The sequence below is a fragment of the Aptenodytes patagonicus genome, chromosome W (genome assembly GCF_965638725.1).
Source record: "Aptenodytes patagonicus chromosome W, bAptPat1.pri.cur, whole genome shotgun sequence".
Lineage (NCBI taxonomy): Eukaryota > Metazoa > Chordata > Aves > Sphenisciformes > Spheniscidae > Aptenodytes > Aptenodytes patagonicus.
The window spans coordinates 28,166,699-28,190,310 of NC_134981.1; the positions used below are offsets into that span (position 1 = coordinate 28,166,699).

Genomic DNA, 23,612 nt, shown 5'->3' on the forward strand with positions numbered 1-23,612 from the left:
TGGCTTCAGGGCAGCAGTAGTCAAAACTCTTCCTTCCCCTCTCAAATTTAACAGTTCAATCCATCCTTCTAGAACCTAGAAGACTTGGCCCCACATCAGGCATAATAAATATTTTAAAACAAGACTTGATCAGTGTTTATTACCCAAGAAGAATGTCACAGTCACCCTGTGAGAATTCTTTAATTTCCTAATCTCATACTTACCGAAGCAAAGTCTGGCTTATCCACATATCAGCCTAATGCTGTAGAATTCTGCCCTAATTAATACATAATTTACTATAAGAAATGAAACGGATACATTTTGATTCCATTATTGATCAGCATACACATGGGATTGCTGGGATAAGATGCTGCTGCTTTTATTACACAGCATATTACTTGTTGGAACACAGCAAACTAATTAGATATTAGAGGGGACAAAAATTCACTGCAAGAACTGCCAAACACTGGGACAGGTTGCCCAGTGAGAATCATAGAATCATTAAGGTTGGAAAAGACCTCTAAGATCATCGAGTCCAACCATCAACCCAACACCACCATGCCCACTAAACCATGTCCCTAAGCGCCTCATCTACACGTCTTTTAAATACCTCCAGGGATGGGGACTCCACCACTTCCCTGGGCAGCCTGTTCCAATGTTTCACCACTCTTTCAGTAAAGAAATTTTTCCTCACGTCCAATCTAAACCTCCCCTGGCGCAACTTGAGGCCGTTTCCTCTCGTCCTATCACTAGTTACTTGGGAGAAGAGACCGACACCCACCTCGCTACAACCTCCTTTCAGGTAGTTGTAAAGCGCAATAAGGTCTCCCCTCAGCCTCCTCTTCTCCAGGCGAAACAACCCCAGTTCCCTCAGCCGCTCCTCATAAGACCTGTTCTCCAGACCCCTCACCAGCCTCATTGCCCTTCTCTGGACACGCTCCAGCACCTCAACGTCCTCCTTGTAGTGAGGGGCCCAAAACTGAACACAGTATTCGAGGGGCGGCCTCACTAGTGCCAAGTACAGGGGCACGATCACTTCCCTACTCCTGCTGGCCACATTATTTCTGACACAGGCCAGGATGCCATTGGCCTTCTTGGTCACCTGGGCACACTGCTGGCTCATGTTCAGCCAGCTGTCAACCAGCACCCCCAGGTCCTTTTCCGACAGGCAGCTTTCCAGCCACTCTTCCCCAAGCCTGTAGCGCTGCATGGGGTTGTTGTGGCCAAAGTGCAGGACCCGGCACTTGGCCTTGTTGAATCTCATACAGTTGGCCTCGGCCCATCGATCCAGCCTGTCCAGGTCCCTCTGCAGAGCCTTCCTACCCTCAAGCAGATCAACACTCCCACCCAACTTGGTGTCGTCTGCAAACTTACTGAGGGTGCACTCGATCCCCTCATCCAGATCATCGATAAAGATATTGACCAAGACCGGCCCCAAAACTGAGCCCTGGGGAACACCGCTCGTGACCGGCCGCCAACTGGATTGAACTCCCTTCACCACAACTCTCTGGGCCCGGCCGTCCAGCCAGTTTTTGACCCAGCGCAGAGTACACCTGTCTAAGCCGTGAGTACCCTGAGGATAACTGGTCGGCCTGGTAAAGACTGAGGCAAAGAAGGCATTGAGTACCTCAGCCTTTTCCTCATCCTCAGCGACAATGTTCCCCCCCACATCCAATAAGGGATGGAGATTCTCCTTGGCTCTCTTCTTGTCATTAATATATTTGTAAAAACTTTTTTTGTTGTCTTTAACAACAGCGGCCAGATTGCGTTCTAGCTGGGCTTTTGCCTTTCTCATTTCCCCTCTGCATGACCTAACGAGATCCCTGTACTCTTCCTGAGTCGCCTGCCCCTTCTTCCACAAGCGGTAAACTCTCCTTTTTTTTTTTTCCTGAGTCCCAGCAAGAGCTCCCCGTTCAGCCAGGCCAGTCGTCTTCCCCGCCCGTTCTTCTTACAGCGTACAAGGACAGCCTGCTCCTGCGCCTTTAAGACTTCCTTTTTGAAGGACATCCAGCCTTCCTGGACCCCTTTGCCCTTCAGGACTGTCTCCCAAGGGACTCTCTCCACCAGCATCCTGAACAGGCCAAAGTCCGCCCTCCGGGAGTCCATGGTTGCGGTTTTGCTGCCCCCCCTTCTCACTTCACCAAGAATCGAGAATTCTACCATTTCATGGTCGCTAAGCCCAAGACGGCCTCCGACCACCACATCTCCCACCAGTCCTTCTCTGTTTGTAAGCAGCAGGTCGAGCGAGGCACCTCCCCTGGTAGGCTCACTTACCAGCTGTGTCAGGAAGTTGTCTTCCACACACTCCAGGAACCTCCTAGACTGCTTCCTCTCTGCCGTGGTGTATTTCCAGCAGACGTCCGGGAAGTTGGAGTCCCCCACGAGAACAAGGGCTAGCGATTGAGAGACTTGTGCCAGCCGCTTGTAGAACGCTTCATCCGCCCCTTCGTCCTGGTTGGGTGGTCTATAACAGACTCCCAGCAGGATATCTGCCTCGTTGGCCTTCCCCCTCATCCTTACCCATAAACACTCGACCGTATCATCATCACAATCGTTGAGCTCTAGACAATCAAAACACTCCCTAACATACAGGGCCACCCCACTGCCTCTCCTTCCTCCCCTGTCCCTTCTGAAGAGTCTATAGCCATCCATTGCAGCACTCCAATCATGAGAGTCACCCCACCATGTTTCTGTGATGGCGACTAAGTCATATCTCTCCCGCTGCACAATGGCTTCCAGCTCCTCCTGCTTGCCGCCCATGCTGCGTGCATTGGTGTAGATGCACTTGAGCTGGGCTATCGATTTCGCCCCCGGCATCGGCACGCCACCCCTAGGCTCATCTCTAGTGAGCCTGGTTTTATCCCCTTCCCCCTTCGAACCTAGTTTAAAGCCTAGAGGTAAGGCTTACCACCTTACCTAGTGAGGTAACAGGATCTCCATCCCTGGATATATTCAAAACTCACCAGGACAAGATGCTGAGCAATGTGATTTAGTGACCAACTTTGAATAGGGGGGACTGAAAAAATGACCTCCAGAGGTCCCTTGCAACCTACGACTTGGCACTTATTTTGTCATACCTGTCTGTCCATGGGGTGTTGGTTGCCTGTCCAAGTGCTATCCGTGACTTAGGGATTTGGGTATGGAAGAGAGATACCTGACTGACTTACAGCCTAGATAGGATTGACAAGACATTCACAGCAAGACAGATGGTTGGCAATTCTGTCGTCTTAAGTGTGTAACTAACACTAATTACTGAAGACTTGTATTGTGAGGACTACAATAACCTCCAGCCATCACTGAATAATATCATATCATGATATACCACGCACATTTGGCCAGGGGAACCAAGTCGACTGGTTTTAGAGAGACTTTACTTCACAGATCCATGGTCTTTGACCTTCACTGACAGATTATGATAAAATACTTACACCCTGAAATTCAACCAACCTCTCTCTACAGCACCCCTTTTTGTCCCTATCCCTTCTGGGATAGATCTTTTTATTTCATGCCTTGCTGTCACAGCTGCACTAGGACAAAAAGCAAATTAGTATGACCTCTCCTGAAGAGAAGAGGTTGGCTGGAGATAAATGCTCAAAAGAAGTTCTCTCTTGAATAGATTTTCCCATGTGGGTGAAGTAGTTTATTCACCCAGGGGGGGAGGACTTCCAAAAGAAGCCAGGTGTAGCTGATGAATCTGATTTCCTATAAACACTTTACTGTGTGTGGATGCAAGACAGGAGAGGAGCTATCCAGGAATTTACTGAAAAAAATCCATTAAAATATGCCTCTTAAAACCAACAACAAAAAAACCAAACCACCTCTAGTAATTAATTTTTTCAAAATTTTAATGTATCAGTTTGAAAGTGCATGCTATATGCATTATTGTGTCTATACATGTGATATACATATATACACACAATGCTCAGAGGAGCTCAACCTGCATTAGCAATACTTGTAGAAGCTGGAAGAGTTTAAAAGTTATCTTTAACATTAGTTTCATTAAACGATGAAGCAGAAACACTAATTGTCTAGTCTCATCTGTTCCTTGTTGTTTTCAGAAACATGAAAAAAGACAAAGTCCTCTCCATGGCAACTGTTAGAGCTGGAGACAAAACCACTGAAGATGCAGGCAATGATATTTAGTCTGACATTTATACCATTCACTGAAAACTTTGGTTTAACAATCAAAAGTAAGACAAGCTTTGAAATTTGTTAAGAAGCCAAAAAAGAAAGACTCCTGATTTCTCATGTGTTGTGGTTTAACCTCAGTCAGCAACTGAGTACCACACAGCCCCTCGCTCACTCCTCCCACCACCCCCCACCCTCCCCAGTGGGATGGGGGAGAGAATCAGAAGGGCAAAAGTGAGAAAACTCGTGGGTTGAGATAAAGACAGTTTAATAGGTAAAGCAAAAGCTGCGCACACAAGCAAAGCAAAACAAGGAATTCATTCACCACTTCCCATCGGCAGACAGGTGTTCAGCCATCTCCAGGAAAGCAGGGCTCCATCACGCGTAACGGTTACTTGGGAAGACAAACGCCATCACTCCGAACGTCCCCCCCTTCCTTCTTCCCCCCAGCTTTATATGCTGAGCATGACGTCACATGGTATGGAATATCCCTTTGGCCAGTTTGGGTCCTGGCTGTGCCCCCTCCCAGCTTCTTGTGCACCTCCAGCCTTCTCAGCCAGTAGAGCACGGGAAGCTGAAAAGTCCTTGACTAGTGTAAACACTACCTAGCAACAACTAAAACATCGGTGTGTTATCAACATTGTTCTTACCCTAAATCCAAAACACAGCACTGTACCAGCTACTGGGAAGGAATTTAACTCTATCCCTGCTGAAACCAGGACATCATGTTAGATATCAAGGTGATGACACTTGAGACCTAAAGTCTCCTATGCCCATTCATTTTCCTCATTATGTCTTACACGTTATTTTCCTACCAAATTTCCCACTGCAGATGTGAAGGATGTAAGTTGACAGAGAAAAGGTGAATGCACTGAAATACTAGAAAAAAAAATAGAAATACTGGGGGGGAGAAATACAATTTACTTTTTTTCTGTCCTATCCTGATAACCAAGAAAGAATTGATAGGCAGCATCTCCCTTGGCAAAGGGAGAACACAACTGAGCTAAGATAATCAATGTCAGTATTCAGAGTTTGAAGTCACTTTCTCACAGAAGAAACATATCCCTGCCTGGATTTGCAATGGAGAAATATTTGTGCAGTCCAGAATGTTTTCTTAGCTTGAATTTGGATGGAAGGGGGGAAGAAGGTTAATGCTGTGTTAATGCTATAGACTGTAAGATACTATCTTAACATTAGCTAAGATGTATAAACAGGAAAAATTTGGATTTCTAATTGAAGCATACCATTCTCAGTTTCCTTAAAAACAACAACTACACACTGTTACTTGTAGTGAAACACAAACATCATTTAAAGTCTTACAGGCCAGTGATTTTCAAACTGAAGAGCACAAATCTCCAGGACATATTTTGCTACCACCAGTATATACCCTTTCTGCTCGCTGGTGCCATTATGGTTTTCAAATGTTAGAAGTGGGATTACCTGCACAAAACTGTTCAAGATGGCTCAGCTTCCCAACAAAGGTAGAACAAAGAACAGCAGCAAATCCAAGCCCCTGGAAACTATCTGGATGTTTTTTGCTCTGAGCAGCACACAAAATAGAGTAATTTCTATCCCTACCCTGATGGGCATTGTAATCCTCCAAGTCTCATATTCACAGACCCTGCTTTCTACCTCTGTTCATCCAATCCTTAAAGGCGTTCAATTCCACTTTATCTTCCCTTACTCCTGTTGCATACATTTGTACACACATAGTATGCCCTTCTCTTGCACACAAAGCTGGTAGGAAAAAAGAGATGAGCACATGGAATTGCAAGCATATCCTCAGGTATCTAAGCACATTCCTGCAAATGCATATAATTATGGAATACTACTTTACATATTCAGCATCCACAAGATTCAGAAAGAGAAAGGGGAGTATAATCTACAAGTTGATTATTACTGTACTCTTAGCTGAATATATACTTTACTGAAAAGAAAACCTGCACAAGTTCCTTTTTTCCCCTCTGCAGAAAGAACTGCTCATTCAATAGACAGTTTAAGAATTTGGTAACATCCCATAGATTATTAATTGAATCATGGTGCATGAACATAGCACACATTCAGTAGATCTGAACACTGACTTCAAAATTTCCCCCATACTCCCAATTTTTCTGTATGAGTGACATCTGTAATGAGCAATTAGAATTTTTTATATATGCACAGCTGACTCTTAGAAGCCAGATAACCTTAGCCATATACTTCAGTTTTCCTTTTCCCCACAGAGCTGCATGTTAAAATAAGTAGATAAGTAATAAAAAAAAGTCAGAGTAGCTCTAGGTTTTTTTTTTTTTTTTAAAAACAAGACCTACTGTTTTTAAACAGACCTACCTGACATCTATAACTTATTGTCTGTACAAAGCAGTTTTGAAACTCTTCAAGCTTCAGAAAAATAAATCAAATACAATTTGTGGTATTGTGAGTTAGGAGAAAAAATTTTTGAGAATTATTTAATATTGCTGCTAGCTCAAAAAAAAAAAGCAAGCAGCTTCTTCCAGTCTAGCATTTTAACACTGTATGAAACCTTACTGTTGCATTGCAAAGACTCAAATACCAACATTCCCTATCAGCACTACCAGATTTGCCATAGGAAATATAAGCCTATGTTTGAAAAATATAGTATTTGAGTATTTATAAATTATACTGACAGACAGTAATCATCCATACATTTTGCAGATCTTGCACAAGATCTTCACTATCAAAAGTAACCACTGAGAAATGCTGTTACAGTATGAATTTACTACCCCATTCCTTGTATTTCCCCTAGGTGAGAATAAGCACAAGGTAAATTAAAACTACACAAATTAGAAGCAAAAAAAACAACTATTTCTCAGACATAAATTATTCTTTTTAGTACAGCACAACTATTCATAGCCTGTGGACTGTTACTTAAATGCAATGTTTTTCTTATTCTGAACAGCACTTTCATAAGTGCAATGAAAATCAAAAGCAAGACACTGAGGAAGCGTGCCACATTCACATACTTTAAAGTAAGCAAAATTTAGAAAAGCATAAAGACAGACTACCAGAAGTCTTATTGAACAGAGTAAAGACTCAATTCTGTTTTGGCCCCCTTTCAGGGAGCCATCTTTCCTTAAGGGGTCAAAGCTCACTTAAGTCAACCTACTCACTGAATCCTCCAAATACTTTATGGGACTATCTATCCTTACACATCTTCCATTACCTCTAGCTAGCCCTTAACATAGAATATCTCAAGTTGGAAGGGACCCATAAGGATCATCGAGTCCAACTCCCTGCTCCTCGCAGGACTACCTAACACTAAACCATATGGCTAAGAGCATCGTCCACACGCTCCTTGAACTCTGACAGGCTTGGGGCCGTGACCACTTCCCTGGGGAGCCTGTTCCACTGACCGACCACCCTCTCAGCGAAGAACCTTTTCCTAACGTCCAGTCTGAACTTCCCCTGACGCAGCTTCATTCCATTTCCTCGCGTCCTATCCCTGGTCACCAGAGAGAGGAGATCAGCACCTCCCCCTCCGCTGCCCCCCTTGAGGAAGTTGTAGACTGCAATGAGGTCACCCCTCAGCCTTCTCTTCTCCAAGCTGAACAAACCCAAGTGACCTCAGCTGCTCCTCATAAGTCTTGCCCTCAAGACCTTTCACCATCTTGGTCGCCCTCCTCTGGACACACTCCAATAGTTTGATGTCCTTCTTATATTGAGGCGCCCAAAACAGCACACAGTACTCGAGGTGGGGCCGCACCAGTGCAGTGTAGAGGGAGACAATCGCCTCCCTCGACCGGCTAGCTATGCTGTGCTTGATGCACCCCAGGACACGGTTGGCCCTTTTGACTGCCAGGGCACACTGTTGACTCATATTCAACTTGCCATCAACCCAAACCCCCAGATCTCTTTCCACGGGGCTGCTCTCCAGCCTCTCATCCCCCAATTTGTATGTTTTACATCAGTCCCAAAATCCGAAAACAATACCCCACAAATCTTACCTTAAAAGATTAACAGCATTATTAATAAATGTGCTTACTGTTCTTGAATCAGAGAAAGGATTGTACTCATCTAGCCCTGGAGGAACATTTCTTGTCACTTGTGTAACAGAAGGATCCTAGAAGAGAAAACAGTTCTGTAAATATATGCATATGTATACAAGCAATGAGTCAACACATATCATTATATCCTATAAAACTCTAAAAAAGTTTGCTTTCACTAAAAAAAGCCTGTAAATATACACCTCTTTCTCTGTCCCTGAAATGACATCATTCCATCCTGAGCTTCTTACAAAACTAGATTAACACAGTCTAAAAGAAACTCCATCTGTCACACATTTGATTTATAAGGGAAAAAGCTCTCAATAGAGAAGGGAAGGAAACTGTATCCTGCTGTGTTGACCACTGAGACTCCACAACTATACACCCAAAGAGCACGACAGAAGAAGAAAGCTTTCTGTAAGCTCTTGGCTTTCCCTACCCAGAAGTACCTCTAACACCTTCAAGAATAGGAAAAGCATTTCAGAAAAATGAAGCTGAGGAAACAGTGTCCCATGATGCCAAAAGCACCTCTGGTTCAGCTTCTACCTGAACTGGTAAAATTAAGAAAAAGGTGTAACTTTTTCCTCCAATGAACTCTACAGTAAAAAAGACTGCTTAAGGTTTAGCTTGAGAAAGCTACTTCAGGAATGAAACATTTCTCTGTGCTAGAGACAGGCAGGCTTGATTCTGCAGAAGAGCAGAAGTACCCACTATCATAGACCACACTAACTTCGTATGAAGAAAAAAATATACATATTTCATGTGATGCCTGATTCCACTATGTTGTTTCTGTGGCTTAATTTAAGGTTTTTGCATCTTCAGAACATAAGAATGGATGAAAGGAGGGTTTTCTTGAAAATTAAGAAATCCACTTATTTGATATAGTTAGTTACATTTATATTTACATAAATACACAAAACAAGTGCACAATATTTCATATGTATATCAAACATACAAAATAGCTATAAATATACTATTTAACTGTTATTTGTATATACACACACACTTTCTTAATTTCAACAGTCTAGTTCAAAATTAGAAAAACTGGAGTTGATAAAAACTAGGACCAAGTATTTACATTTATATACATTTACATTTATATTTCCTCTTAAGACTGCTAAATTTAAAACCTCAATATTTGTCTAATTTAAAAAAAAAAAGTGATGTAATCTACACTTAAATAAATACAAAAACTATTAAGCTACTGAACAATAAAATCTAGATTCTTAGAATCAGCATTTATTACAGCATTATCTTAGTCTTGACAGCAGTAGCTTCATCTACAGGTGCAGCAATACTATTTTCTTAATGGCTGCAGTCAACTTGTTTATAGCTAGAGAAAAAAATAGGGAAGAATATCTATCAACTCTAAAATCCTGAAGGATACAGCAATGAGAACAAGTGTTCTTTCACTAGCTATAGTCACAAATGTATTAAAATGAGGCAATTAAAAGAAAAATTTGACTATTAAAAAAGTTTAAGAAAAGCATTGCTTCAAAAATTATGTTCCATATTTTAGTCAAATTCATGTGCATACATGTACATAAAAACTACCCTTCTGTTCACATAAAATGCTACCATTTTTGGCTAAAGCACACATTTAGCTGCAAAACAGTATTTTAACGGCGACTGAACAAGAAACAACCTTTCTCTAAATGAATACAAAACATTACATGCAATTTAAAAATCAGCTTTCCTGCATTTGACTTATACCATAATTAGTGATTTCACTAAAGCCATCCTGGTGACAGCCTCCCCCACAAGTTTGCCATATTTTTAGTTACCATCCTAGACTTGAATGCACTGTTCCAACTAAAATCTCATCAGGTCTTGCATAAACTGATAGACTAACTTCTTGTAACACATCCTTTCATTAAGTGACTGGCACAAAATATTGTACAGATGAACAACAAAAATAAGGGAAAGCGTGCATGGGGAGAGAATATTTGTTGTAAAATTCAACTACAAATCATTTGAAACACTGAATGAAAAGATCATAAAACTAAGGGAAGAATGAAATCTGATATCTGAATTAGGCATTAGTTTAATAGACTTGTTAGTACAAGATCAAAAAACACAAACTTCTTAAAAGTTGATACAAACAAGACAATTTCATAATTCAATATATAGGATGGTATGAAGTTGTATACAGCTGGAAACTTTTAACTTACTGTGGTGAGTCCACCCCAGCCAGCAGCCAAGCCCCCACCCAGTTGCTCAACTCACTCCCCTCCCCAGTGGGATGGGGGAGAGAATTGGAAGGGCAAAAGCAAGTAAAACTTGTCGGTGTTGAGAAAAAGATGGGGGGTCAGAAAAAAGAAAAATAAAAAAAGCAAACAACCCCCCAAGTGATAACAACCCCCAAGGATACAAAGGCAATCACTCACCACCTCCCACCAGCAGACAGATGCCCAGCCAGCCTCTGCGCAATGATTACTTTGGAACACCACCACCAATGTTACTGCCGAACATGACACTATATGGCATGGAATATCCCTTTGGTCAGTTGGGGTCAGCTGTCCTGGCTGTGTCCCCTCCCAACTTCTTGCCCACCCCCAGCCTATTCCCATTTTACTTTGTGCAAAACAGAGAAGGCCTCGATGCTGTACAAGCACTGTTCAGTAACAGCTGAAACACTGGTGCCTTACCAGCACAAATCTTTTTTTAAGTCACAAATCTAAAATATAGCACCATAAGGACTGCTATGAAAAAGATTAGCTCCATCCTAACCAGACCCAGTACATTTATTCTAGCCTTTACACATTAGTGTGAATTAGCAGAACATAAAATACTCTGTTCTTTGCTCATGCTTTCAGTACGGTACCCCTTCCACAAATGCTCTCATATGTCGTGGTTTAACCTCAGTCAGCAATTGAGCACCACACAGCCGCTCGCTCACTCCCCCCCCACACACGGTGGGATGGGGGAGAGAATTGGAAGAGTAAAAGTGAGAAGACTCGTGGGTTGAGATAAAAACAGTTTAATAATAGAAATAAAATGATGATGATAATAATAATAATATTATGATAATAATAATAATAATAATAATAATACACAAAACAAGTGATGCACAGTACAATTGCTCACCACCTGCCGACCCATGCCCAGCCAGTCCCCGAGCAGCAGCCCCCCCGGCCAGCTTTCCCCAGTTTATGTACTGAGCATGACGTCACATGGTATGGAATATCCCTTTGGCCAGTTTGGCTGTGTCCCCTCCCAGCTTCTTGTGCACCTCCAGCCTTCTCAGTCAGTAGAGCATGGGAAACTGAAAAGTCCTTGACTAGTGTAAACACTGCTTAGCAACAACTAAAACATCAGTGTTTTATCATCAACATTATTCTCATCCTAAATCCAAAGCACAGCACTGTACCAGCTGCTAGAAAGGAAATTAACTCTGTCCCTGCCGAAACCAGGACACATTGCCTCTTCCACAAATAAAAATGTTCAAGTGGAGACATATCAAACTAGTGATAGCTAACCATCAGCCATACAGTGAAACAGTATGCCTACATTATTAAAACTTCAATAGCACTTAGTAATTTAAGTTAGTTACTTAAAAAGCACATTTCAACACTAAACTTCTGTGTTTTCAAGAGTGCACTATTAACCAAATAACTCAGCCTGACTGTGCCAGTGAAGGACAACAAATTCTAGTTATTCAAATAATTGCATATCAGACTCATGAGGCAGCCACTGAACAGCAGCAGATTTCCAAAAAGCAGGAATGAGTGGTCAAATTCAGAAGATCAGTCTATATTTAAAAGATATGCAAACAATGATAAATATCTGATGAAAGAAAGCCTTTATACTGAGTGTTTTAGAGAAGAACAGGGAAAAAAGTTTTAGATCTCTTTAGACAGCTGTTGTGACATTCTAACAATGACTAATAATGACAGGAAACGTATGCCGAGCTAAACAAGCTTATACATCAAAAGTCTTACTTCTAGAAATAAGTTGTATGCTTAAATACACACGAGTACAGCAAGAAGCCCTCCATCAGAAGTCTATTCTCCTTTTGAATTAACAATTGCTATACTTCTACCAAATATTGCTATTGTTTGCAAAAGTAGCAGCAGTTCTAAAAAAAAAAACCATACAAAAAAAACCCCAAACTGAATGACTCAGAGGACATTCAACATCAGCTCTACATAAGAAAAGTTTCATTACCTAGTAAAAAAAAAAACGTTACAGTTGTATTGAAATACACAAATTGAACCCCACCATACCAAGTAGCATTCAAATTCTGCTCTCAGAAAACCTCAATTATACAGTCTGGACTTCAACAGAAGTTCACGGCCTGATCTCTTACACAAGCTGGAAGACTCAAGGAGAAATAAACCAGAGATCACAGGAAAAGAAGAGTAACTTCATAGTTGAAGGCAGCAAATACTAGCCTGGATATCCACATCTCTCCTACACTCATTCACCGAGATCTTCTGTAATACTAGAACTAGCCTCAGCGTGGAAAGAAACAAGATCTTCATAGTCTGGATGTCCAGATGTAGGCTGCTGGACTTTGAATTGTTCTAAACACATACAGTGCGGTGAACAACTGATGCCAACAGGAGCTGCACTTCATATTTCAAAATGGTACTTAAAATATTTCTGAAAAGATTAGACCTGACATCCCAAGGAACACACAGCATTACTGTGAATCATTTACCTTACACTCATTGCATCTCACTTTAAAAATGGAGCAAATGCCAACTCATCTAGATACAGTGAGAATAACTGCAAAGCACTCGTACTTATTGCTGCAGAATAATAAACCATTGAATTTAGAAGTTAATCAGGGTGTGAATAATGAACAACAAATGTGCAGGACCACATACTCAAAGAAAAAGTGACATTTAAACGAATGCTATCAAATTTGTATGTTGCATGACACGTGTATCCTAGTGGTTAAAAAACTGAAAACTATAATATTCTATAAGAATAAGTAAATCTAGGCTGGCATAACTTATTTCTCCATATTTGATATTCCACCTAGATAATAAAGTTAAAATGCATTATTTTTGAGTTATTTTTCTTTGTTAATATTAAGAAACAGAAAAAAGCCACAAAGACGAGTTCCAATAGGTGATAATATACAGACATCGACACAAAGCAGCAGCATAGCTGGAACCACCAAATATCCAGAGACCTCAACCTGCTGCACGATTTAAGCGATTAAAAATTGGATTACCCTCTGCAAATACAGAAGATGGGGAATTTCTGGGACAGACTTTAAATATCTGATGTCAGCTGCTGAATGCAACAACTGTAAAATGCCTGGTCCAATCTCAGACTGAGAAGGCTATGTCCTGGTGGACCAATACTTCTGTCAGAAATGGACCTGACCTGCCCTTGCACTAACTCCTTGCCACAACCTGATTGTCTTCAGCCACCCAGCCAGTCCCAGTCCCTGCTCCTTAGAGTGCTGGTCCTAGTAATTCTCATCTTGCTCACCCAACTCCTTGTTCCCTCTTTCCAGTTCATACTTCCTTCTCCAGCCTTATCTCACCCAAGCTCCTGCCAGTTCAGCACCTTGAGTTTCTGGTCTTTTTATTTAACTATTAGTCATACCAGCCAGGGAGCAGAACTTAAGAATAGGCCATTTTTCATACCCAGATACTGTAGCTATTGGCGCACTGAAGCCACACAGTCATTTCAGATGACATTTGAAAGATCTGAATTAGTTCAGGAGACTGGAGTTTTAAGAAATCAGCGCAACTGTTTTCCATCTAATATTTCATTTTACCTGCTTCTTGTAATCTTTCTCCCACAAAAATCAATCTCAAAAGCAAAGATCAGAATCACACTCTTTGAATCACTGGGAGTCAGGTACAAGAAGCACCCCAGTATTTACATCAAGAAAGGAAAAGTCAGTCAGAAAAACAAACAAACAAAAAAAACAGAAAAACACAACACATCCATATCTCACATTGGCAAGAGCACCTACAGAACTATGAAAAACATCTCCTGTGCTAGTGTATTGGGTTTGCGTGGCAAGGTTTTGGTAGCGGGGGGGGGGGCTACAGGGGTGGTTTCTGTGAGAACCTGCTAGAAGCTTCCCCTATGTCCGATAGGGCCAGTGCCAGCCAGCTCCAGGATGCACCCACTGCTGGCCAAGGCTGAGCCAATCAGCGACAGCAGTAGCGCCTCTGTGATAACATCTTAAAAGAAGGGCAGGGGGAGGGGAACTGCTGCACAACAGCAGTCGGAAGAGAAGAGTGAGAATATGTGAGAGAAACAGCCCTGCAGACACCAAGGTCAGCGAAGGAGGAGGGGGAGGAGGTGCTCCAGGCGCCGTAGCAGAGATTCCCCTGCAGCCCGTAGCGAAGACCACGTCGAGGCAGGCTGTCCCCCTGCAGCCCATGAAGGTCCACGGTGGAGCAGATATCCACTCTGCAACCCACGGAGGACCCCACGCCAGAGCAGGTGGATGTGCCTGAAGGAGGCTGCGACCCCGTGGAGAGAGAGGAGCCCGTGCTGGAGCAGGCTTGCTGGCAGGACTTATGACGCCGTAGAAGGGACCCACGCTGGAGCAGTTTGTGAAGAACTCCAGCCTGCGGGAAGGACCCACGTTGGAGAAGTTTGTGGAGGACTGTCTCCCCCGTCTTCCAGGGGAAGAGTGTGAGGAAGAAGGAGCGGCAGAGACAACGTGTGATGAACTGACCGCAACCCCCATTCCCCTGCGCCACTCAGGGGGAGGAGGTAGAGAAATCGGGAGTAAAATTGAGCCCGGGAAGAAAGGAGGGGTGGGGGGGAAGATGGTGTAAGATTTTTTTTATTTTCTCATTATCCTACTCTGATTTGATTGGCAATAAATTAATTTAATTTCCCTGAGTCAAGTCTGTTTTGCCCATGACGGTAATTGGTGAGTGATCTCCCTGTCCTTATCTCGACCCACGAGCCTTTCATTATATTTTCCCTCCCCTGTCCAGTTGAGGAGGGGGAGTGATAGAGCGGCTTGGTGGGCACCTGGCATCTAACCAGGGTCAACCCACCACAGCTAAGTTAACAAATGATGTTCACATCACTCAGATATAAAAAGTAACTGAATACCCAGTTAACACAGAGGGTGTACAAACTGAACTAATTACAAGTGAGAATGTTTAAAATGGAGCAGAATAATCCATTCTATGCAATTTTTACAGCTTTTAAAAAAATCAATTTAAAGGGAACAGAGACCTCTAAGAGACCAAAACTAGTCATCAGCTACCAGGTTTCATTAACACAAAACAGACTAGCAAATTAAGGACTGAAGTAGATACATCTGTAATGATTCTTTGTATTATTGTTCACTGGGAATGGTTCCAGCATTGTCCCACCACGAGTAAGATGCTTTGATAGCACACATAACACAAAAATATGTATCCTCCCCTCCAAACTGTCCTTCAGGTTGTTAAAAAAGTTTTCACTTTTCAGGTACACGCATGCTTCTACCAAAAAGGCCAAAGCATATAAACACAAATAATTTAACATAGAATGAAAGAGGGGGGGAAAAAAAAAAAGCCTAAAAATATAACAATGATAATATGTGCTTGTGTTGCCTTTTTCCCCCCCAATGGAACTAAATAATTGACATTAATGTTGTTAAGAAACAGTGCTCTGCACAGAATGTTTAATTTAGTTCAGTATGGTTTGCTCCCAAGGACGAGCAAGGAAGTAAAAGCAACATCTTACTGCAGAGATCAAGAAACAGGGTTTATAAACACTCATTCTAAAAAGTGATTTGAATCGCAATTTTTAACGATTTCACAACACATCAGCAATTGAAAACAAGAATTTCAAATAAAAATTGCATAACCTAAGAAGAACAAAAAAATTGCAGCAAACGAACAGGGAAAAATGCATACGATACTTTTATGAAGAAAAGAACAAGGGAACAAAGGTAATCAGAAAATGGAATAAAGTACATTTTTAACACTGGATGGCAAGGGCAAGCACGAAGACAGCTAAATATCCTCCAAGACTTGGAACATGTTAACAGGAGTATTGTACATCAAAAGAATATTAAATGCTGCATTTAGAAGTGACAGCATTTTTTTTTCTTTTTTTTTATTTACATGGGAATCATGGGACAGCACCAACTAAATTTCTGAGTAAACTGACAGAAGTACACCTGCTTAGTCTTAAGGAAAAAAAGACTCAGGAGAAACAACACACTATGAACAAAAAAATGGATTTTAAAAGAGGAGGATTCATTATTTTTAGAGAATCAAGTCCGAAAGAGAAAACATGGAAGACAACTTATCAGTTACATAGCTCCTTAAGTACAGCTGAGAGAAGAATAAAATACTGTAAGCGACTGCAGAAATCTTCATATTTTACCTTATGTCATGGCTTAACCTCAGTCGACAACTGAGCACCACACAGCCGCTCACTCACTCCCCCCCACCCCCGGTGGGATGGGGGAGAGAATTGGAAGAGCACAAGTTAGAAAAACTCGTGGGTTGAGATAAAAACAGTTTAATAATTGAAATAAAATGATAATAATAATAATAATATGATAACAATAATAATACACAAAACAAGTGATGCACAGTACAATTGCTCACCACCCGCCAACCCATGCCTAGCCAGTCCCTGAGCAGCGGCCCCCCCGGCCAGCTTTCCCCAGTTTATGTACTGAGCATGACATCACACAGTATGGAATGTTTCTTCGGCCAGCTTGAGTCAGCTGTCCTGGCTGTGCTCCCCTCCCAGCTTCTTGTGCACCTGCAGCCTTCTCAGTCAGTAGAGCATGGAAAACTAAAAAGTCCTTGGCTAGTGTAAGCACTACTTAGCAACAACTAAAACATCGGTGCCTTATCAACTTTGTTCTCATCCTAAATCCAAAACACAGCACTGTACCAGCTACTAGGAAGGAAATTAACTCTGTCACTGCCGAAACCAGGACAATATCCACCCCTTATTCTATACCATCTGCGTCATGCTCAAGTACCATATTTTCCAGTACATTTTCATTAATCACCACCCCTTTTCCTGGGTTTCTTTTAATATATACCTATACACACACACAGAGATATCATTCCCTTAGTCTATGGGCCATCTAAAAAGTTCGGTGAGTTCATTTAGTCCACGACTTCAGGCTCCATCTGTCGTAATAATCTTCCAGGGCAGGAAAAATGGAGATGGTATGCGGTGTTGGATTGTTTCATGCTGAAGTCAGTTCTGGTACCGTCACCACTGTGCTTTGCTTGGTTTCACTGAAGTTATTCTTCATTAGTCTGGGTGATACTTATTGTAATATCATTGGTATGGCATATATTATGTAGCACTTAACATCACATAATTCAGATCATTGGCTATTCTCACCCAAAATCAAATCCCCTTGAGGTACACATCGGACTTCCCCATCCTTCCGCATTATCCACCAAGGGCACCCAGGTCCTTGAGCAAAAGCAATCCCACGGACGGGTTTGCCTTTGCCCGAGGCAGGAATAACCCAAACTGTTTTCCCCAACATATTTCTTATGTCCACTACAGGGACTTTATTCCCATCTACAGTACGTAAAAGTTCTGACTGGGCAGGGCCAGCTCGATTGGCAGATCCCCTCGTGTTGACTAACCAGGTGGCCTTTGCTAAATGCGTATCCCAATGTTTGAATGTCCCACCACCCATTGCTCTCAGTGTAGTCTTTAACAGTCCATTGTATCGTTCCATTTTCCCAGAGGCTGGTGCATGATAGGGGATGTGATACACCCACTCAATGCCACGCTCTTTGGCCCAGGTGTCTATGAGGTTGTTTCGGAAATGAGTCCCGTTGTCTGACTCAATTCTTTCTGGGGTGCCATGTCGCCATAGGACTTGCTTTTCAAGGCCCAGGATAGCGTTCCGGGCAGTGGCATGGGGCACGGGATATGCTTCCAGCCATCCGGTGGTTGCCTCCACCATTGTAAGCACGTGGCGCTTGCCTTGGCGGGTTTGTGGGAGTGTGATATAATCGATCTGCCAGGCCTCCCCATATTGATATTTCAGCCATCGTCCTCCATACCAGAGAGGCTTTAACCGCTTGGCTTGCTTGATTGCAGCACCTGTTTCACATTCATGGATAACCTGCGCAATAGTGTCTATGGTCAAGTCCACCCCTCGATCACGAGCCCATCTGTATGTTGCATCTCTTCCTTGGTGACCTGAGGTGTCATGGGCCCACTGAGCTAGAAATAATTCACCCTTATGTTGCCAGTCCAGATCCACCTGAGCCACTTCAGTCTTAGCAGCCTGACCCACCTGCTGGTTGTTTTGATGTTCTTCAGTGGCCCGACTCTTGGGTACGCGAGCATCTACGTGACGGACTTTTACAACCAGGTTCTCCACCCGGGCAGCAATATCTTGCCACAATGCGGCAGCCCAGATGGGTTTGCCTCTGCGCTGCCAGTTACTCTGCTTCCATTACTGCAACCACCCCCACAGGGCATTTGCCACCATCCATGAGACAGTATAGGGATAGAGCACTGGCCACTTCTCTCGGTCAGCAATGTCTAAAGCCAGCTGGATGGCCTTTACTTCTGCAAATTGGCTCGATTCACCTTCTCCTTCAGCAGTTTCTACAACTTGTCGCATAGGACTCCATACAGCAGCTTTCCACCTCCGATGCTTTCCCACAAGACGACAGGACCCATCAGTGAACAGGGCATATTGCTTCTCATTTTCTGGGAGTTCATTATACATTGGGGCCTCCTCAGCACGCGTCACCTCCTCCTCTGGCAACATTCCAAAATCTTTGCCCTCTGGCCAATCCATGATCACTTCCAGGATCCCTGGGCGACTGGGGTTTCCTATTCGAGCCCGTTGTGTGATCAGTGCGACCCACTTACTCCACGTAGCATCGATTGCATGATGTGTACAGGGGATCCTCCCTCTGAACATCCAGCCCAGCACCAGCAGTCGGAGTGCCAGGAAGAGCTGTGCTTCAGTGCCAATCACTTCCGAGGCAGCATATGAAGGGGTTCGAGCTGCTAATATCTCTTTTTCAGTTGGAGTATAGCGGGCCTCGGATCCTCTGTATCCCTGACTCCAAAACCCTAGGGGTCGACCTCGAGTCTCCCCTGGTGCTTTCTGCCAGAGGCTCCAGGTAGGGCCGTTCTCCCCGGCTGCGGTGTAGAACACATTTTTTACATCTTGTCCTGCCCGGACTGGCCCCAGGGCTACTGCATGAACTATCTCCTCTTTAATTTGTTCAAAAGCTTGTCGTTGCTCAGGGCCCCATTTGAAATCGTTCTTCTTTCGGGTCACTCGATAGAGAGGGCTTACGATCAGGCTGTAATTTGGAATATGCATTCTCAAAAACCCACGACGCCTAAGAAAGCTTGTGTTTCCTTTTTGCTAGTTGGTGGAGACATGGCTGTTATTTTGTTGATCACATCCATTGGGATCTGACGACGTCCATCTTGCCATTTTATTCCTAAAAATTGGATCTCCTGCGCAGGTCCCTTGACCTTACTTTGTTTTATGGCAAAACCAGCCTTCAGCAGGATTTGGACTATTTCCTTCCCTTTCTCAAAAACTTCTCCTGCTGTGTTGCCCCACACGATGATGTCATCACTGTACTGTAGGTGTTCCGGAGCCTCACCCTGTTCCAGTGCAGTCTGGATCAGTCCATGGCAAATGGTAGGGCTGTGTTTCCACCCCTGGGGCAGTCGGTTCCAGGTGTACTGGACGCCCCTCCAAGTGAAAGCAAACTGTGGCCTGCACTCCGCTGCCAAAGGGATTGAGAAAAACGCATTAGCAATATCAATTGTGGCATACCACTTGGCTGCCTTTGACTCCAGTTCGTATTGAAGTTCCAGCATGTCTGGCACGGCAGCACTCAGCGGCGGCGTGACTTCGTTCAGGCCATGATAGTCTACTGTCAGTCTCCACTCTCCATTAGACTTCTGCACTGGCCGTATGGGACTGTTAAAGGGTGAGCGAGTCTTGCTGATCACTCCTTGGCTCTCCAGTCAACGAATCAGCTTATGGATGGGAATCAGGGAGTCTTTGTTGGTGCAATATTGCCACCGGTGCACTCATCCTAAGTCCAACACACAGCACTATACCAGCTACTAGAAATAAAATTAACTCTATCCCAGCCAAAACCAGGACAGAATACTACTAATTGTATACTTTCTGGTAAGAATTCATCCCAAGTGTTATTTGATAGTAACAGTTGTACTTTCCAAGATCACATCACTGGCTCAGAAAATTAAGCAAAAAATGCAACAAAAAATTCCTGAAACTATGTTTATTGATATTCTGCTTCCACACAAGGTAGCAGAGTCGTCAATGTACTATTAGCTTCAGCATCAGATCTCCAGCTTGTACTTCCTGCCAAACCAGATAGAAGATTATATCTGACTCACACGAGTACAAATAAGTGTAATATCCAAATTATAACTGGAACTACATCTGTAATAAAGTTAAGCTCTAACATATACTTAGCTCTAGTGACTCAAGTAATCCTGTGACCTCAGCAGGAGCAATTCAGGTGCTTAACACCATTTTTAGATATCTTAGAGCATCTTAGACATCCACACAAGAATGGCAGTCATGACAGAACTACAAAAGACCCATGTCTTTTTTGGAGTAACAACTCGAAGCTAACCACTGTTTGGATACCTAATCCCACCCAAAGAAACTACTCATATAATTAGCATTACATACATTTGAGGGTTTCCATGATTCTATCCTTCCACACTGTAACTGAACAAGACAGACATAGGGCATTCTGTTCAAATCTTCATCTATATCACTTAGTGGTTTGGTTTTTACCTGAAGGTCACCGTTCACATTTAAACACAAATCTATTTAATTTTCAGTCCTACCATAATTTCTGTAGTATCAAATACCTGCACCTGCTCAGAGCTCCAATCACATCAGAGGAACCGACCCAACAGAATTCATCACAGAACCCACTTTTTAAAGTCCTGATTCCACAGTCACTCAGAAGTAACCATTTCATATGTTTGGATGACTGTAACAACCAGCCCTCCAAAACTTTTAGTCTGTCAGCCAAGCCACAAAGGCCTGTGAAATTCATAACTACTTAAAAAAAAAAATTTCTTCTCTTAGTAGTAATATAATTCACTTAGAAAAAAACCCCACATTTTTAGAGTAGATGAATTGCTGAATCGTTTCAGAGTAAGTGAAACTTACATTGGATTTCAAGAGACTGCAGTTTCAGAACCTTTGTATCTGTATCATCTCCCAAGATGGAAGACTACAACTACTCCCTGTCCTATGACTTAAAAAGAAAAAAAAACAAACCACAAACCACCAACACACACAAACCACAAACACACCAAGGAGACAGCTACATAGGAAAAGGTTTAAGCTAATTTTAGAAATTCAGCTTTGTAAATTTATTTCAACTGTTTTAGTCTATTCAAGAATAAACTGTCCGGGCCTTAAGTATGCTCAAACCCCTCCTAGGTGGTCAGACCTGCCTTATCACTAAGGACTTGCCTGGTCATCATGGGACTGTTGGCCAACCCTGCTTACTTTTGCTGGACCTGATCCTGACCCTGACTTGACTTTCTAACTTGGGCTTGGATCTGCCTCCTCACTATGGACTTGTCTAACACCCTGGACTCTTGGCTGAATGCAGTTATGTCGTGGTTTAACCCAGCAGGCAGCTAAACACCACACAGCCATTCGCTCGCTCCCCCCCACCAGTGGGATGGGGGAGAGAATGGGGGGGGGGGGAGCGGGGGGGGGGAGAGTAAAATTCATGGGTTGAGATAAAGACAGTTTAATAGGACAGAAAAGGAAGGGGAAATAATAATAAATAATAATAATAATAATAATAATAATAATAATAATAAAAGAATATACAAAATAAGCGATGCACAATGCAATTGCTTACCACCCGCCAACCGATGCCCAGCCAGTTCCCGAGCAGTGGTCACCACCGCTCGGCCAACTCCCCCCAGTTTATATACTGAGCATGATGCCATATGGTATGGAATATCCCTTTGGCCAGTTTGGGTCAGCTGTCCTGTCTGTGTCCCCTCCCAGCTTCTTGCTGGCAGGGCATGGGAAGCTGAAAAGTCCTTGACTAGTGTAAGCACTACTCAGCAACAACTAAAACATCAGTGTGTTATCAACATTATTCTCATACTAAATCCAAAACACAGCACTATACCAGCTACTAGGAAGAAAGTTAACTCTATCCCTGCCAAAACCAGGACAAGTTACCATCACTGGACCTGCTCTGCTAACCCTGCTTGGGTGCTGTAGGACTGCACCGTTTGTCAGTGAGAACTTTACCAAGTGTGAATTCATGCTCACAAGCTATGACAAGTGTTTCTCAGTGAAAGGAATAAAAAAAAAAAAGCTTTCATTATTAGCCCGCTTCCATCTATGATACTTGAGATTACACCAAATGCGTATTTCTTTACAATGCTACTACATAAAATTATAGCAGGATTATCACATCTTCATTTGAATGGTACATGGATGCGTTTTCTTCTGCACAACTTTAATGTGATCAAAAGCTTTTTAACTTTAGAATGTTACTTATCTGTTTGTTTCATTACCTCTTGTCTTTCAAACCAAAACACATCTTGGTTTAGGTTGGTACACCATCCAGAGGACAGCTATTTACAGAGGAATACTATGACTTCAAAAGCATATCAGCCTTTGGGTTCAGTTCAGTTTTTTTTTTAAAAAAATAAAAACAAAACACACACACAAACAAAAAAGAGTACCACATTTAAAAAAAAAAGCAGAGGTTAAGTAGCCACTGTCTCAAAGTCAACAACATTTTATGGTCAATCCAAGCAAGCAAATACTTGAAACAAGAAATCCTATTTTACAAACTTAATTCCTTTACTTCCAGGAGATAACAAAACAGAAACATAATTTAATTTTAGTTTTCCAAAAGAATTAACTACCCAAAATACTGAGCAAACTAGATGTTTCTGCTTTACCTTTATCTTCACAGAGAACATATTTTTTGATTCAACATCAAGTAAGAATCTCTGTTGTAATCTTTTTATTAAAAGGCATGAGAATAGTCACAGGAAACCTCACAAGTAGATCACAAACAATTAGTAAAGCCAAAATATTTAAGAAGCAGGATCTATCTTTAGACCTTGGCAATAACTCTTCCACGTGATGCCCCCCCTCTCCTTTCTCTGCCATACTAGTTTGTGATTTTACACAAGCACAGGAAGTGGCTTCAAAGGTAAGAAAAATAACTAGTCTCATCATACATAAAATTATCAAGCACAAATTAAAATATGAATACACCTGAATAAGGTGTTCAGACAACATGACTTAGGTTGTCAAGGTCCATCTGGAAGTACTGGTTCTATGTATAAAGTATTTTAAAACACATAGTCAAACAAAACTGAAATGCAGACACGCATTAATACCCACTAATTTCAAAGTTGTTATGCCAACGGCATGACAATCAAGGTTTGGCTTATACGTGAGGCCTTCTGCCCCTTCAAGTAAATGTGTGGATGAGTAAAGGTATGCAAGATTACCTTTTGTGGGCAGTGTGATGAGACAGAAGTCAGCAGAGATTGAAA

General features: G+C 42.5%; 1 protein-coding gene across 2 annotated transcripts in view; it reads right to left on the reverse strand.

Annotated features, from left to right (window-relative positions):
* Positions 1–23,612, reverse strand: part of LOC143171981 (secretory carrier-associated membrane protein 1-like) — a 62,384-nt gene that overhangs the window by 36,877 nt on the left and 1,895 nt on the right. For both annotated transcript variants that reach the window (XM_076361172.1, XM_076361171.1), the window contains exon 2: positions 8,108–8,185. In XM_076361172.1, coding sequence (XP_076217287.1) covers positions 8,108–8,185 — 78 coding nt within the window. The remainder of the gene's footprint in view (positions 1–8,107; positions 8,186–23,612) is intronic.